The 17,462-nt window shown below is 39.6% G+C and overlaps 1 protein-coding gene across 3 annotated transcripts in view; it reads left to right on the top strand.

Moving 5' to 3' along the window:
- The window catches only part of ESYT2 (extended synaptotagmin 2), a 69,368-nt gene that overhangs the window by 6,602 nt on the left and 45,304 nt on the right, over positions 1-17,462 (top strand). For all 3 annotated transcript variants that reach the window (XM_088521144.1, XM_088521135.1, XM_088521128.1), the window contains exon 2: positions 16,794-16,835. In XM_088521144.1, coding sequence (XP_088377270.1) covers positions 16,794-16,835 — 42 coding nt within the window. The remainder of the gene's footprint in view (positions 1-16,793; positions 16,836-17,462) is intronic.

The following is a 17,462-nucleotide window of genomic DNA, read 5'->3' as shown; positions in this document are numbered from 1 at the left end:
CCCTCAGCTGTGTTGTATGTATGGCTGCTTTTGTATACTCAGGAGGACTGCTGCATCCTTGGAATGAGAAAATGAAACCCTTATCTTTGTTCCGCTTTGAAAAAAAACAAAGGCTATGAAGTAGAGAGATGACTCGCTTTATAATGGTGCTTCGTGTAGCTTTGTTCTTTCCCGATTCCATCCCTGACTTGAGGGGCAGGCGTTGAGCAGTTGCAGTGTCCCTCCTACTTCCATCCTATTTGCCTCAGCTTTTCGAGCTACTTTATTTTGGATCTTTAACACAGTCCTGGGATCCTGTTAGTCTCCCTCTTTGCACTGTAGATCAGATGAGCCCTGTCCCCATCTTTTGGAATCCCATTGGTATGATGTTTTTCAAGGGGAAGGGACATTCCTTGGCCTTTAAAAAAGCTGTTTGGTCCCAGTCTCAGCTTCTGTTTCTGATTCTCATTTTTATCCCATGTAATTTCTACCCACCTCCTTTTACCAGTGTTTATTACACTGGTGGAGTTCTTTCTCTCTTTGCAGTTTAAATGATGAAGCATGTAATAGGCTGTTGGTTTTTGTTCCCTCTTGGTGCATCCCAGGATATGGAAGATTAGAAGAGCAGTGAGAATTTTTGAGCATCTTCTTCATGATTTCATGAAAACTGTATTTAAACATCATCTCAAATTTTATTTATAGATGAGATTTTGAATTTTTTTTCCTCCTTTTTGCATTCAAAGATGCTTATTGCAGAGCAAGTTATGGAGCTTAGCAGTGAAAGACAATGGTTCTGCAGTTTAAAAGCAAAGTAAATTTGTGCTCCTAGCAAAAAAGATTTTCTGCCTTCCTTTACCTGTCTATTTTGCTTCTCACAATTGCATATTCCTACTGTTCCCTTGTACCAGCTTAGCATTTACTTTGCCACCAAATCATATATATATATATATGTGTGTGTGTATGTGTGTATATATAAATATATAGATGTATATAAATATATATATATATATGTGACTCAGGTCCTTGATTTTAGTTTACTGTGCAACCACACAAGCACTAGTGCCTGCACAAGGTAAGTTACGGAAGCTCATGACCAGGTTTAAAGTAACATGGAATAATAGCCTGAGTGAAAAGCGCTTTCTTGGAAACCTGGAGTAATTTGATCCAGCTTCAAAGCTGGCGCTGCTGGTGGCTGGGTTAGATGAGCTCCAGAGGTTCCCTTCCAACCTGTCTTATTATGTGACTTTCATTTGTATTTTAAGCTATCATTTAAGTTGACTTCCCAAGTTAGTCCCCAAAGGTGACTTACAAAGGATAAGCCTTTCTTTTTCCTTTTTCTCCCCTCCAAGCAAAACATATCAATATTAGCTCGTAAGTATATTAACAAAAAAATTGGTGACGGCTATCTTCAGAGATTTTTTTTTTTTTTCTATTGGGAGGTAATGAGACCTTTTTTGTGACTTTGATGCCTGTCAGCTAAATAGCGAGTATTAAAATTCTATGCAGCAAACTGTTAAAACATAAAATATATCAAAAGGCTCTCTAGTTACATAAATAACCTTTCAATGAAGAGTGTGAAGAGTGTTCCCTTGTAGTGAGTCAGTGCTGTAAGCTTTTTTTTTTCTTTTGCACCCTGATACCACTATGAAATTCTTACCAGCAGCTTCAAAATATTTTTATTTTTTTAATATCATAAATTATGAAACAAGACTAGAATTATGAACCATGAAGTTGTTACTAGAAATACGAAACTAGTTTTACTTGGCTGAAAATAACTGTCATATGAGGAGCATTACATTGTCATTTGGTTGTCCTTAGCAGCATAGATCAAGTTTACATTAGTTCAATAGCAAGAGCTTTTGTGCAAGAGATCAATTTATTTTTTTGATGTAAATTGTACATCTCTTTGCATCTAGTTTAGTGAAGACTAATTAAGAGACAGTCTAATGCAGATTCCAGCACTGTTTTCGTAACCTTTGTTTGCATTCCTTTGGCCTAAGGACTGACTCACGTGAATTAGCCAAGCTAACTGAAATAGTTTCCTTGGGGAAGATTTTGAAAGATAGAACACCAAATGCTAAATTAAATATATTCACAATGCGTTGTCTGTCTGGTATCCCATCACTGTCTACCTTAAAGGGAAACTGGGAAGAAAGCAAGTGAATCTCTGTGCAGATGCAGTTGTGTCTTGCTTTGTTTTCTTTAAGTAACCACAAGTTATGTTGAAGCATGAAGCTGGGTGTAAAATCTTGTTTGGTGCCATTTGAATTAGCCTTGGAGGATTGTGACTCTTTTCGGAGACTGAGTGTTCAGTGTGAAATACCTTGCCTGAAAATACAGATTTTGGGGAGAGGAAAAAAATTCAAGTTGAACTTGGTAATTACGAAGTTCGTATTTCAGCATTGTTGCTGCTCCTTTGCAATATATGATCCTTCAGGCCTTATTTCAGATGTGCTTGTCTGGATGTGAACCGTGTTTATGCTCTCCTTCACATAATGCTTCTGCAGGGCGTTAGTCTTGATCTTCTCGGAAAAAAAAACAGTAGCGAGCAAGTTTACAACTTTATATTCAAAAGCTTGAAAAGTCATTCTCTTGAGTCATTCTTTTGCAGGGAAGTGTGTTAAGAGAAACTCCCTGAGGTTTTTAATGCCAGCACATAGGGCAAACTCAGGACTTGCTGGTAGTTAATAGGTCTAGTCTGTTTGCATGCTTCAGGCAGACTCTTATTACTGTACTGAACCTGTGATGCTCTCAAATGAGGAAATGTCATCTTTTAATTTGACTGTTAATATTTCCTAGTACTGAGGCCTTGCTGCTTCAGGATTCTGAATGATTATAACTTGTGTTAAGGCAAACCTGCCTTTATCCCTCCCTGCAGTCTATTGATTCATTTTGCTCCTTGTTGAAATAGAATGCCTTTTTTTTTTTTTTTTTTTTTTTTTGTATTTTTGGCTAGGAAGTTGTTTTAGTCTAGTAATTAATGTTATGATGGAGACTAAAATTATATTTAAAAATGCCGTATTCTTCTTCCAATGGCATTCTCCTAAAATACTTGAACTAGAAAGAGAACACTTTCCCACCACCCACCCTCTGCCAGTTAAGTGCCAAGTAGCAGCCAGGAAATGATAGGAGATAAGAGTTTCACAGGGAAAAAGATCAGTGCTCACTCATTTGCATTGTATGCAGTCTAAGAATAACAAATGATTGTGATTGATAAATTAGATGCCATATATTATAGTCACTTCTCAGGCTCTTCTTGCTTGGTAGTTTTCTCTGAAACACAATCTGAAGAGAAAAATTTTGGACTTAGTTTTTTTTTTTTTTTTCTATTTACAATATTTTTGGTATAAATACTGTTGAGGTGATTGTGTCCGAACTGTCTCCATTATTTGTTAAAATCACTTTTCTTTTTGTCTTGATTGTGTCAATCTCTAAAGTGTATTTCTTCTGAATTTGACTATGCCTAAAGCTTTTCAAAAATTATGCATAATAATATCTGCTTATATTGTTTTGGGCCTTACTTAGATTTATGGTAACAGCAACTTTTGCTAGCAATTGTATTTTTCAATTCCTTTGTATTTCCACAATGCTGAAAATATTGTTTATGAAACTTTATTCCAATACATTCCCTGTCTTTCACAACTCTCTGAAGTATGATAGTGAGTAACAAAAATGTTGTCCATCTGTTCACATTGTTATGCTTTGTACATAACAAAAACAGTGAAGTATCTCCCTTTAGTTCATTAGAGCAATCCATGAAACCCATAGAATATACATTTGATTTGGAAACCATCTGTGTTTCCAGTCACTTTCTCATGTAAGAATACAAGCTTTACTTTTACCGTTAAAACTGCAAAAGGGTTCTTTGAAGCAAGTAATCCCAAAATCACTGGGTATGCAGTGGAGGTGACTTCCATGGCATATGTGTTGGTTTTGGGTTGTTTTTGGTACTTGAGGCCTACTCACTAATTTATATAGGTGCTAGGACAGGATTTCACAGGTCAGTATATGTTCTCTCTGGCTGAACATGGTCAAACCAGCCAAACTTGCATATCACTGCAAAGCCTTTATTATTCTTTCTTTTTTTTTGAGGGGGGGGGGATGTAGGTTTTTGGCAGATATATTCTAAAGCTTTTTCTTAGAATGAGAAATGGAAGTGTTTGTGCTTGAAGAGAAGCCCACTGTTAAAGGGATGGAAGTGATGGTAGCTTTCAGTTGCTTTAAAGCATCTCTTGTTGACTGTAATAGCACTGATTTGCACCTGACTCTTTAGGGCCTAAGCTCAAAAAGTAAAAAATCACTTCAACCTCTGTTTATTGAAAAGCATTAGCACAGTGTCAGTCCCTTTGTGAGAAAGAAGTTGGTTCATCAGTGTTATTAAATTAATGGGTTTTCAGCTCTGACCTACTGCTCTGGAATTTCCTCTTCTTGTAAAGGTTCAATTCTTGATTCCCGTATAATACTGGGGCTTCAGGCTTGTGTATAACCCGAGAACTGTGAAGTCATTTGCTTCCATGCCTGAGGCTTCCATAAATGGTTGTTCTTTTTGTCAAACTCAGTCATCTTGTGGGTTTGTGCTTATTTGAGTGGTCTTCTGAAATCCACATAATCCAGGTAACCCCAGCTCTGCTTTGGGCTGCTACAGTTGTTTGTGTTGCCATGTGCGTGGAAATAATGTTCCCATGTCGGTGTGGGAAGCCAACGCGGTGCAGAAGGGAAGCTCTAGTGCTAAGATCTCCCAAGGAGCAAGTGCAAGGGAAAAAAGCTTGGATTTGGAGCAAGCCAGGCAAGGACGTGGGATTTGGGGTGTCACTGTTCCAAGAGTTGTGTGAATCCTGAGGGTGAAAAGCAACTTTGAGAATCAGCCATTGAAATACAAACCCCACACCGTTTACAAGTCACTCGTGACTGAAGTCATCTCCATAAGCAAGCAACTATTTTTGGCTTATTTTGTTAAAACAAATACTGTTTTTGTAGATAAATCTTAAGCATGCTATTTGGTGTTCTGTTTTTCAGATACATTGAGCCCAGTGAGGGCTGCATCAGATTCTGTTATTCAAAGTGAAGCCTATATGGCAAATAGAATTACAGAATTTGAAAAGGAATGAAGTCTTTGCTTTTTTTGCTCAGATCTCTCCAGCAGCACTGAGGTTATTTTTAATGTGGAAGAACTTTTATTAGATTATTGAGAATACTTTCTTTAGCAGGAAAAACATGGTTGGACATTAACTGTTGCTGATACAGATTCCTGAAAATAACAGTGGAATTTTACTCCAAAGTTTTGTAGTGGGAAGAGATGAGCTGAATTTTTGCTGGAGACTCCTTCTCCCTGCAGAGTAGGGATCCTGAGTAATGAGGTCGTAATTCCAGTACTACGTTTACCTGCCAAAAATGAGCGAGGAATGATATGGGCCACAGCTGTTAGATTGTAATTAATGCACGTAGTAAATATTCTGTTGTAGAACTTGCAAAAAGAATTTTATTAGCACCATGGAGCAGCATCTGTTGTAAGATCTGCTGGGAGCTGAGGAGGCGGCCGTGACTTGGCTGCGTGTGTCGCTCGCTGCCTGGGGACAGGCCTCTGCCCCGAGGCGAGTGCGGCCGCAGGAAGGCTCTGCGGGGCAGCAGTCGGGTAAGGTGACATAGTGATTGTCAACCCGTTACTGAGGGGTGGTTTTTAAGGAACTGTTTGAGTGGTTGTCAGGCTGTTACCTTTAATTGATAGAAATTTCTTTCCAGTTGTGGAGTTTTATATTTGGTATGATTTTTAGGCACAAGGTGCTTGGTTTGCATTTAGAGCTTGGGTTCTCTTAACCTATGTTTAGACATATAAGACTATGTTGATTTGGGATCATCGTTATAATCAATACAAGGGTCTGCAGAGAATTCTTCATATCACCTCAGGATACATGTTTTAAGGAGTCATATGAAACTGGCTTTTCTTTCTCTTTGAAGCAGGCCTGGACTGTCCAGTGCTGGTCATCTGAAACACAGACATTCAGTGGGTGGAGCAGAACAGTTCAAACTTGGTGACCTCATGGTCACCTTGGCAATTGCTGTGAAACTGTATATTGGGGAAAAGGCTGCTGAGATGTAGAAAGAATCTTTCCAGTATTAACGAACTGTGGGCGAGATCTTATGGCCATGGTGTGATTACTTCTAATTGCTTCTTTTTCAGCTGTTTCCTGTGGAAACATCCGAAGTGGGCTATAGATACAGCTCCAAATACAGAATTGATGAGTTTACATACCGACTACAAGAGCTCAAAGCCTTTGCGTTCTGCTGCACGCCTGATGTTATGATTCAGTTGTAGGCAGTATGTTTCCAAACCACCTTACTACTATTATCCTTCACTGAAATAGTATCAGTTTATGATTATTACTTTTACTGCTAAAATTGGAAGTGGAAGAATATGGGCAATTTGTAATAACGGTGCTTGGTGTAAAGGATGTTGGAGGATGCCAACTGCTCGGGTATCTCCTGCCTTGGTGGTGATCAGCAGTTACCAGACAGGAGGTGGCAGCTCTGTGTTGCGCTTGCAAAAGGAAAAATGTGGTCAACTCTTCTTCTTCCTTCACTTTGTTACTGCTTCCCCCCAATCCCGTCTGGCATCCAGCCATTCCAGCCATCTCCTGCTGGAACTTTCCTCTATATCCAAGATACCAAATCTTGGTAAGTCGCTTGCTCGCTACCCAGGGCATTCACTCCCTTTACACAAGGGCTTGTTTCAGTTGCGGGCAAACATCTTCATGCAGGTAGTTGCTGACCCCAAGCAATGTGTGTAGGGAAACACGTTTCTGTGGCTGAGGTCAGCAGCTCTGCACACCCGGTTGGACACTCTGCCTGGGCCTGGATTGATGCCGCTACTGAAACCCCTTGGAACATGCCTGAGATACTGCTTTTACTACAGTTTAAAGTTCTAGTTTCTGGATGGGGTGGGGAATGGCAACTCGTAACTGCTTAGGTAGAAGCTGCAGTGCAGCCTTTCCAAAACACAGGCCTTCCCCTCTCAGTATGTTTAAATACAGTGTGTTGTGAATTTGCATTAAAATTGGAGGAGTTAAATCGTCAGGTGATAAACTTCTCAAGGAAAAAAGGCAAATTCTTCAGTTTCCAATAGCTTTATAAACAGACTGACCTGAGTAATTCATATATTTTTAGAGATACTGGTCCCTCTTCCTGCTTTTCATGATGGAAAAGCTCTTGGCAGGTGCCAAGAAGGACCAGGGCCAGTAAGAAGTTCAGCAGGGTGAAAGGGGACGTCGCAAGCTGGTGACTGGGCTCTTCCTTTCTATTGAAATCTATATAGAAGTATGGATTTCTGAAAAGATGTAATCCTCTTGAAATTTAGTCACTGATCTCATATGAAGGGCTGCATCTTCTGTATCTTTTTTTTTTTTTTTTTTTCTTCACTACGAGTGAACTTGGTTATGTTGCAAACTCACAGGTGTCTGCTAGGCAGTTCTCAGTTGTTTGCAGAGGATCAGGAATCTCTAGTGCTGTGGCCAGTAAGTATATTTTGCTGTAAAATTCACTTTCAGAACATTTTACACATCTAGAAGAGCTCAAGCAGCTTTTCTCAGAAGGACAAACTGAAAGAGTGCACTGTCGTCTTCTGCGGGGAGTCTGACTTGGTGCAATGTTAAAATTTGAAATAAGCAGAATTTGTTATTTGCAGTGAAAACTGAGTTTGTGATGAATTCACAGGTGTTTGTCTCATTCCTTCTTTTGGACCACGATTTTGCCCACTTTTATAATGATAAGATAACAACATGCAATGTTGTGTTTATATATGAAAGCCTATTGCTTTCCACAGTATTTTTTTCTGTGTGCCTGGAAGCAATTTGGCAGATCGTAGGTGCAGCTTCCTGGATATTGCACTGCACAAATGCTGTATGTGCCAGCCCGTAGCGTAGGTCTACAAATCTGCCTCAGTCGAGGTGTTTTTCAGTGCTATCCCTTCCTTCTACAGGTTGGCTTTACGTATATGTATGTGCTCTTGGCGGAGAGACACGAAGTTCAGTGCATAGGACAGTTATTCCAGATGAAAAATAAGCTGTTGAAACAGATCCATGATTTGAAAGGATACAGGAATTACAAGCTGTTGGCACAGATCGAAACATGCACAAGAACTGCTCAGTGTATAACGAAAATACCTTTGCTACTTCAAAACCAGATGAGAATCCTGCAAGAATTGGGTGGAAGCTCTTATCTCTGTTGAGCTTTACCCCTTGAGAATTTCTTCTAAAATACCTTTCGCTGACAGAGGCAGAATAGTAGGATGCAAGGATGAGGTTAATAGTCCCTTTGGTAGTGAGGCAGTCTGGTGTTTCCACACGCAGCGATGCAGCATACCTAAGTCTGGAAACTCGGCCTAACAGGGTGTGTTTCAGTGTCTTTCCTTAGCAACTGGTGCTACCAAAACCACCGCAGAGCTGCCCCTCCTGCGCCGGGGCTGAGTAACGGCGGCAAATTCTGTGGGTTTAAGGTGGAGTTAATAAACAGAAGTGGGTAATGGGGCCCGCAACTGCAGGCAGTTGCAGTCTGGCAGCCAAAGCATCTCCTGGTTATGCATTTCATCAGCTTCCTATTTTCAGTGCCTTGAAACCCTGGAGCAGCAGTTGTGGCTTAACTGAAGCACAGTTCGGTGACACACTGGAATTTGTAAAAGGGAGTTCCCCCCTGCGTTTTTCCCCCCAAGTAGTTCTTCTGATAGGTGCTGTCAGGGAAGTGCATGTTCTGTATTTTGAGTATTGCTTCCAAAAAAATAACAGCACCTTGTATTTTGTGCCGAAAAACTGTCCACTTTGGGGGACAAAACCCTTTTGAGAGAATCAAAAAAGAAATATGTTAAGTCTTAGAAATTTTAGTGTATGCCTGCTTATTAAAGATACCAAAGTTTGTTTAAGAGCACCAGAGACACACTTGCTTTTTGTGTCTGTTTTTTTGTAAAGGGCTTTTTCTTGGATTTCTAAGTGTTTAAATTGGGTCAGAAATGTTTTTTGCACTTTAGGTCAAATGTGAGTGCTTCTAGCAGACATGTTATTGCTCATCGGTAGAGAGGAAAAAACAGAAGAAAACAGAGAATGTGGGCAGGAAGGAGCCATTAGTTTCAGAGAGCTCTTGCACATGCCTGGTAGATGCTTGAATTTACAAGAGAGCAAGAGAAGGATCTGCGGGCAGGTTGTTTGTGTGGTGCTAACAGGTTAATCAGGGGTTTCTTTCCCGCTGTTTGCAATTGCTGTGTTAACTGAAACTCAAACTAAACTTTACTGCTTTTTAGATTAAAAATGCCTTTGGTCTTGCATTATTATAATGCCCTCCTTTCCGTTAAACTAACAGCAGCTTTTTATTGTTTCAGAGGTAGTTCACTGCTGAATACTTGCAGGTTCAACAAAACTACTATGTGTACTCTGGGCTTAGTTACATTTTCTGGATTTTATATAGTGAGCCTGTGATGTTGCAGCTAGAGATGGTGCGGAGGGATGTAAAACATCCATTATATCCTGAATGGTTTCTGGTTATATTTATAAATATATTTAACATTTATAATATAATATAATTATATATAATATATTATAATATAATATAATGATATTTATAAATTTATATTTATAAATACTAGGAATAAACTCTGGCTGGGTGTTGCTAGATGCAGTGCACTACGTAAATGCTGTGCAGTTTTGCTGTTACTATTTTGATCCACACAAAACATAAATGTGCATATGTTCTCTTTAGGTGTAAGAACTGAATAATGAGTGTGTTCTACAGGCTTGTGTGATGTCTTAGGGTGTGTTGTGGGTTAATGCTCTGCCACTCTGTTTTAATTTGGATACCACATAAAATCAAAATCCGCCCTTTTGCTTTTTTATTTTCGAGTGCAAGTTTGTGTTTTGCTTGCTGTAAAGCCAGGCAAACTTGACTGAGGTTTGTCATGTCTGAGCTCACTCAGATTTGTTTCCAGTGTGTTGTGAGTTTCCAGGTTATACCTTAAAAAAATGGTGTTAAGTATACAAAACTTAGTTAAGTAGATGGAGTTGTTTCATGTTAAAAAGCGTGCGTTGAATCACTGCAGGCAGTTTTGCTCTGCAGTAATTAGCTGGTGATAAGTCAGTTAAATACAGGAGAGGACACTTAATCTGCCTGAGAAAGGACGGTCAGTCCCACAGACGAAGGTCAGTACTTCCCAAACTTTGATGTCTGTTTTAAACCTCACTGAATGCCTGCGTGATTGCATTAGCAATGTGGTTATATAGCTGTATAGTGGAGGAGCCATGGGCACAGTGAGTGAGAGCACCTGGGGATTAGCAAAGTGAGGCAGTTGAGTAAAAGGAGAACAAGCCTTTTGGCTCTTTCAGTGTACATAGCAACAGTAATAGTCTTTGGCAATCTAGGGTAGAGCCCAGTGCTGCTTTTCCTATCTCTAGGGAATTCAAAGACTTCCACTCTGGCTGTAAAAGCTGGTTTGGAAGCTGGTTTTGTAACAATCCAGAGAGGAAAACTTTTCTTCCGTTGACCATCAGGAGCGCAAGGCGCTCCAGCATGCAGCAAGGCGCCTGGCCACGTGTCTGCATTCTCAGGGGAACTGAAAGGGAATTTGTCACGTAGGCTTAGAAGTATGAAAAATGCCAGGAAACATGGCAAATTTCAAACATGGTGCCTTTATAAACCTCTTTCAAATCCCGAGAGATGAAACTTCAAGGTATTAAGATTTTATCTGGGAGAGAAAGGGAGAAGGAATGAAGTGACTTTGGAAAATAATGCTAGGTAACACACCACTACGCAGTACTATGCAAGGTCCTTCTAGTAGTAAAATTCAGTGAGGGCCCTTCCAGCTGTGCTTTGTGCCCTACCTGCAGCAGCCCAGCCATTTAAACATGTGTCTCTGCTTTCAGTAATGACTGCAGAGTTCGTGGCAAGCTGGAGATGTGCTGTGTCGTATTTTATAGGCACTGAGTGAGCTACACACCTATAATATGGTGTGACAAAAAGGCTTTAATGAGTATAAACCCAGTGCTTGGTGGTTTGTATATGTGAAGTGTTACACTGTTCCAGCTTTCGTGCTGTCTTAATAGTTAATGGCAAATTCTGGTCTTCTAAGTAAGAAACCAGTGGCAGCTACAGCAGTGTCGTAAACGTGGGTGGTAAGTGATCAAAATGCTAAACCTGAGTTCTTGTGTTGCCCCACTTAGTGCTCAACGCCAATTTTGTTCCACCCGACAACTCAGAAGAACGGTAAATCTTCTTCCTCTACTGCTGGGTAAAATATTTCTTCAAATATTTTGTTAGGACATTTCCATACAGCATAAACTGGTAGCTTTCAGTGGATCTTGATGGTTTCTGAATGATGGATCTGAGCTCTGTGCTTACACTGTGTAATTCAAGATTTGCCTTTTGGCATTCAGGAGTTACCAATCAAATGTCAGGAAAGTATATATATTGTGATTTGTTAGATCTTTGTGGAACTACCTACTAAATACATCTGTGGATTTTGCAAGCGTTTTTAAATTTAAATGTCTTCGCGTGTAATTCACAGGTAGAATAAAAAGTGTGGCTACTGAAAGAAGTATAATTTCAAAATAATTTCATATAATTTTGAATTAAAATGATAGCAATACACTCTGTAAGCTTATTCTGTATTTATTTATTTTTTAACCTTTGGAGTAGGATATCAACACTGACATCAACGTTTGCCCGAGAGGAGCCTCTGCATGTGTGTGAAGTGGGGACTCGTGGCCCATCCCCAGCGTGTAGCTCTAGAGCCGCGTGATGGGAGGTGAGCAGAGCTGTTGTTGTGGTGGGGAACAGCCTGTGTTACAGTAAATACCTCCTAGCAAACTAGTCCTTGAAAATACCTCTAAAATGAGGCTGTGCTAGACATGAATCTGCCCTAGAGGACTAAAGGCCTGGAGGCCCCTATGTAGAAAGAGATCTGTGGCACCTCATGGTGCTACCTGAAAAGCCATTGAGCTGAGGAAAGCTGTGTGGTTCCCTCTAGCAGAAGAAGCATGCTCTGCTGGGGCTGATTCTGCATCCAAATTTAATAAGTCCACACAATTTTGCTTCCAGATATTTAGAAGGAAATGGTGCCACCACATAACAAGGCGTGCGCTGCGTGCGTTGTTCTCTGGGTGACTAAGCCAGGCCGCCTCGGGAAGCAAACGCTCCTCAGGTTGTTAGGCTGAACAGTGTTCTTCCAGATGGGGCTGCAAAGGCTGAGGGAAGGTCACGCTAGAAATAGGTTTTTCCAGCTTCCTTACTTGCTAGCAGCCTCTGGGGGGTCATTTTTCCAAGCAGCTGCTAATTGTGCCTCTCCTGGAGGATTTTTCTATGGGAAGCTGCTGCTGGGAGGACGTTTCTGGGCGATTTGGTATCGCGGCACACATTGTCCATCTCCCTGCGTATTCACGGACAAGGAGAGCATTGCTTAGAGGAGCGATTTCTGTCTAGTTTTTGTATCGGAGTCAAACTTTGGAGGAGTAGTGCAGTTCTGGATAAGCCCTGTGCCAGATTTGGAAGCGAAAGCGTCGCGTGCTGAAAAACGATCTGAAGTTGTGCTGCTGCCACAGCGACCCCGCGGCTGCTCTTCCGGGCACTGCCCTCGGGCAGGGCTTTTCCACTACGGCAGCGTCATGCACTGCCAAAGACATCGTTCCTCACAGCGGGTGAGGCAGAATATCCTCAGATCAGAATATTCTGGTTATTAGCACTGCAGAATGATGGATTCTGAATGCACAGCTATTGCAGCCTCAAGCCCTTTCTAGGCCTGGCTGGTCACATTTGTGCTCAGCTGCAAAAGAAAGTCGAGGACTGTTAGTTTTCTAATGCCATTCCTAGCAGCTTCTCTAATGAGAGAAAATTGGATGCATAACTTTCTCAATTATGTTGTTATTTTGTGTGTGTGCACGTATGTATATTTTTAACCTAAGCAAAATAGCATCCTGGTATTATTTAAATCAGAAGCCTAAGTAAATTTATGGTCGCTGTGGTAAGACAAAGAATGCTTACAGCACTCTAGGAAGTATTCAGTATCTTGAATTTAGTTTTACGTTTTAATTACAGCATGGTAGGAAAGTTGGTTGCACGATCCCTTTTTCTACTTTTAAGTGTTTTAGTTAAGTTCAACATATATAGAGGTAGAGATGAGTGCTGCTGCCCCTCTTTTTAATGCTGCTACCATTTGCAGCATTTTATGAAAACCCATTTTATCCCAATTTAGTTCTCAAAAGCTCGTTTGTGTGGCCAGCACAGATAGGGCAACTGTCACACTGAAACACTTAATAGACATCTATAACTTGTGCTAGTGGCAGCTCACGTGGGCTAAGTGACAAAGTCCTGTGTTTTAGAAACATTTGGTGTGATACCAAGTTATGTGTTTCTGACACCACTCTTCTTTCATAGATGAATATTTGATACAAAAGGCATAAATTTTTTTCTTTTTGTTTTCTGATGTTTTGTCAAAGCACTTAAGTAACTTATGCTACAGTTCATAAATAAAATCCTTAACCTTGCTTAGCAGTGTTACTGCTGCTTCTGTTCAGATAGGTCTCCATTCTGCTCCTCTGGAGGTTAGGTAGGTAAGAAGCACGTTACTTTATAAGCACTTAAATAAAACATCTTTTTTTTTTTTTTTGTAGGCTCAGTAATCTGAAAATATACATCTACTTGCTGATTTACAGGAAAGCCTGTTTTTTTCCTGTTAGAGCACAGGATGAATTAATTCAATCTTGTAATTGATAAATAATTTCCTTCCTACATTGATGCTGTTTCTATATGGAGAAGAATGTTTCGGGTATATTGTAACGACCAAACCAAATGGTTTAAGTTTTGCAAGTTAGAGAGATTTAGGTGTAACGTTTTGCATATCTTTAAGCATAAAGAAATCCCATTTCAAAGTTTCCTTCCCCAAATAGCATCAGTGTTATTGCACTCCTGGATTAACCTTATTTTTCCAAAAACAGCTTTGATTTATTCCCATTTTTTGACTTAGAGGTGCGTATGTTTTAAGATTAGAAGCTGTTAAAGGGCATCGAGTTCTATTTTTGTATGTTTGAAAATAAGCAATGTTGTGAAGAGCAGACTAGTAATAGGAGCAGTCAAAAGAGTTTGTGCATTAGCCTCCAAAGGGAGTGAATATCTTGCTTAGAGAAACCTGTGCTCTTGCCTCAAAAAGAGTTGTTTTGAGGTAGTAAGCTTTGTGATGGTGCTGTGCCTTGATTTCCAAGTATTTGATTTTTATTTAGATCCTGGAATAACACGATGCAGTCAGACCTGGCTGCTCTGCTTTCCCTCCCAGTTCCCTCATCATCTCTCCTTAGGAAAGAACAGTCCTTCCTAACCTCCCCTGAGGAGGTGGTGAAGTTGTGTGGAGCAGCAGAAGACTCGGAGTTGGTTCCTCCATGGAGAGGGAGAAACACCTTGCCCTGCTCAGCACCCCCTCCCCTGGAATGTCCTTAGGCCTTCACTGATTGGAAACCACTAAAGGAAACAGCTGTTAAATTGAGCTTAAATACCACTGTGTTCACGCTTTTAGTTCTGTTTATGTTGAGATTCCTTCTCTTAACTCTTTGCCCAAAATTTCTCTAGCTGTTTGCACTGGAAGTGCTGTGAGTTTAGACAGATTAATCTGGCAGCTCTAATTCCAAGGATCACTTAATTTTAATGTGTTTTTTCTCACACCATCCAGCTTCAGGTTTATGTTTGCTCAGCAGTGGAAGTAGCAGCTTATGCTATAGTCAATGTAGGATGTGTGTAGGGTGTTCTCCTCTGGTGGTGGATACGGAGGCTGTAAGGACTGATCCCGATACCCTCTTAGATGTTTAGATTGCTTTTGATATAGAGGGTTTTTTGCTATTTCTGCTTTCCAAAGAATGCAGAAGGGAGAGGTGTCTAGTATGGAATGAAGCATTTGAGATAACTGAAAAAAATGCTTAGAACACTTATTTTTTGAAAGTTAGTTACATCGTCTTGACTATATGATAATTAAACTAGCATTGATTGATTTAGGTTTTCATCTGGAGCAACAAACAAGGAAGCAGTGCAAAGAGAAGCAAAAAGACCTCAGCACTTGCATAAGCTAAGTGATGCTGCCTCATACAAGTGTCTTTTAAATGTAATTAATATACTACATTATTTTTAATGTAGTCAAAAATTGAGTTATTTAGTTTATTTCTGGGAGGGAATGGAAGGCAGCAAAAAATCCTCATGCATCAGTAGTGTGCAGCTTTCATCCATAAATGCCTTTTAGTTTTGCAAAATTGTGAGAACTCTCTGGAGAAAACATTTCCTCGCTCTGCTGGAGTGCAGCATTTCGGAGACTGGCTCATTTGAGCATCTTTAAAGGATTTGGTTATAGATTAAAAAAAAACATTAAAAATAGAATTCTAAATGGCACTTAAATATTCTTTATTTTCTGAATTGCTTTCAGTGCTTCCTTTTCTTCTTTGTTTTTAACTTTGCTGTAATGTCATGTTCAGAAGAGAATGAGTAGTTTGTAGCACAGAAATTTTCACTTTCTGGAATACCTATATCAATAGCAGCAGTTTCAGAGTTTCAGCGTAGGTGTCATTTTTTGTTATCCTGGTTCACCAAAATTTTATGTAGGACTTCTGAACTGTATCTGTAACTGTTACATAAGAGGAACAGACTATGGTAGCTCTGCTGTGTTTTGCATTACTTATCATACCTATATTGCTCACGGTGGGAAGTTTTGCCTTTGGAATTTCTGCCAGTTTTCTTTTCCTTTCCCCATCTGCATCTTTATTTCTGTGCTGCTCACTACTGCTCTTCCCCTTTTCCCATACGAGCCCTGCATTCCCATTTTGCAGACATCATTGATCTCTCTTCTAAACCAATTTCATGTTGGCATGTAAAGATCTGACATCCTGCCTCAGAGATGAGTAATTGGTGAGAACTGGCACGTTTCCAGTCTGCAGACTCAGAAAATACCAAAATATTGTTTGTTAGCGTAAGGGTTAACCTGCACTTGGTACTTTCTGTTCCTTTTTTTTTTTTTTTTTTTTTAACCACCTGAAGCCATTTGAGAACCTAGCAAGCTCTGTTTAGCTAATGTTTCCTTTTTTTGTGTGAATATTTCTAAATATTTTATGTGAATATTTCTAAATACTGATTTATGATATTTTATACAGCCTAATTTCTAGAACATTAATTCTAAATAAACAAAATGTAATAGAATATTGCAAAACCAATCCATTTGTTATTAATAATATTCTTTGAACTCCTTGAGTGACAAAATTACCCAGAAAGTAAACTCTAATGAATGCTTTGTCTGAGGTTCTGTACACAGTTGGAAGCCAATGGTGGAGGTTCTTCTTGTATCACCTTAGTCGTTGTGATAGTCGTGATAATACTTCTTTAAAAAAATATTTCTAACCATAGTTTACTGATACTGCCAAAGATCTGGCATGAACGAAGGGAAGCAGAAGTTCAGTCAGGTTCCTGGCAGTCAAATGTGCAACAGTAAATGCCGGTGACAACTAAAAGGGAATTTGCTGCTATCTTGCACTAGCAGGGTCAGCTATGCATGTTGTTTTTTATTCGTTTATGCTATTAAAGCAATACTTTATCCCAGATCTCGGTATTGAATGTGTGCTTGCACTTGCATTTACGTAGTTGAGGAATGGGTTTGTATTTCATCTGCTTGAAGTATAATGCAGAATCTGAAGTTCTTAATAAGCCTTGTCTACTGTATACACTGCTTATGTGGGGTTTATTAAATGTTTCTGTATCACGAATGACTTGACATCGTTAACAAAAGTGTTATTTGTTTGTGATAAGTTTTTGTTTATTTTTAGGTTCATTTTCCAGATACCGAGAGGGCAGAATGGCTCAACAAGGTAAGGGAAGGGGAGAGGGTGAGAATAAAAGCAGGGGGAAGCCACAAGAATTTGGGAATAAAATAGTTCTAACTTTCTGTACTTTTTATGCACTAGAAGTTTCTGGTAGTTGATGCCGTCAGTCACTAAAAAGATTAAATCTGTCGTGATTCTATTTTTAAGGTCTTGAAATTATCTGTGGCTTTTGGTGAATGATTTCATTAAAATAATGACAGCTATGAAAGTGTGGAAGTCATTGTAGCTCTAAACACAGTTTTATGTTCTACTTGTCTAGGACACTTTCCAGTTACTGTGGCTTCCTGACCTACAATCCAAAAATAAATCAATTTTGCAGTTTTTGATTTGTACATATAATAATTAAGATGTCCATCTATGTAGCTTGGGTTTTCTTAATATCTTTCATGCAAAGTGCGTAGAAAGAAATTAGTCAATCAGGAAATAGCAAGACAAATTGATAATGAAAAATTTTCTGATGAAGTAGTAAAATACTATTTTTGCATTTATAGAGCACGTGCATGTATTTTTAAAATGTACTTAACTCATTTTTCCTCTTCCTCCTTCCGTATGCAAATGAACTTACCCTCTTTTACCATTCTAACCAGCAGTGCACATCAATGCAGACTGCAT

This window comes from Tinamus guttatus, unplaced genomic scaffold (genome assembly GCF_059628265.1).
Source record: "Tinamus guttatus ecotype Peru unplaced genomic scaffold, ASM5962826v1 Tinamus_guttatus_pri_ptg000006l, whole genome shotgun sequence".
Classification (NCBI taxonomy): Eukaryota; Metazoa; Chordata; class Aves; order Tinamiformes; family Tinamidae; genus Tinamus; species Tinamus guttatus.
Note: the sequence above shows the minus strand (reverse complement) of the source record. Positions and strands in the feature narration are given on the sequence as shown.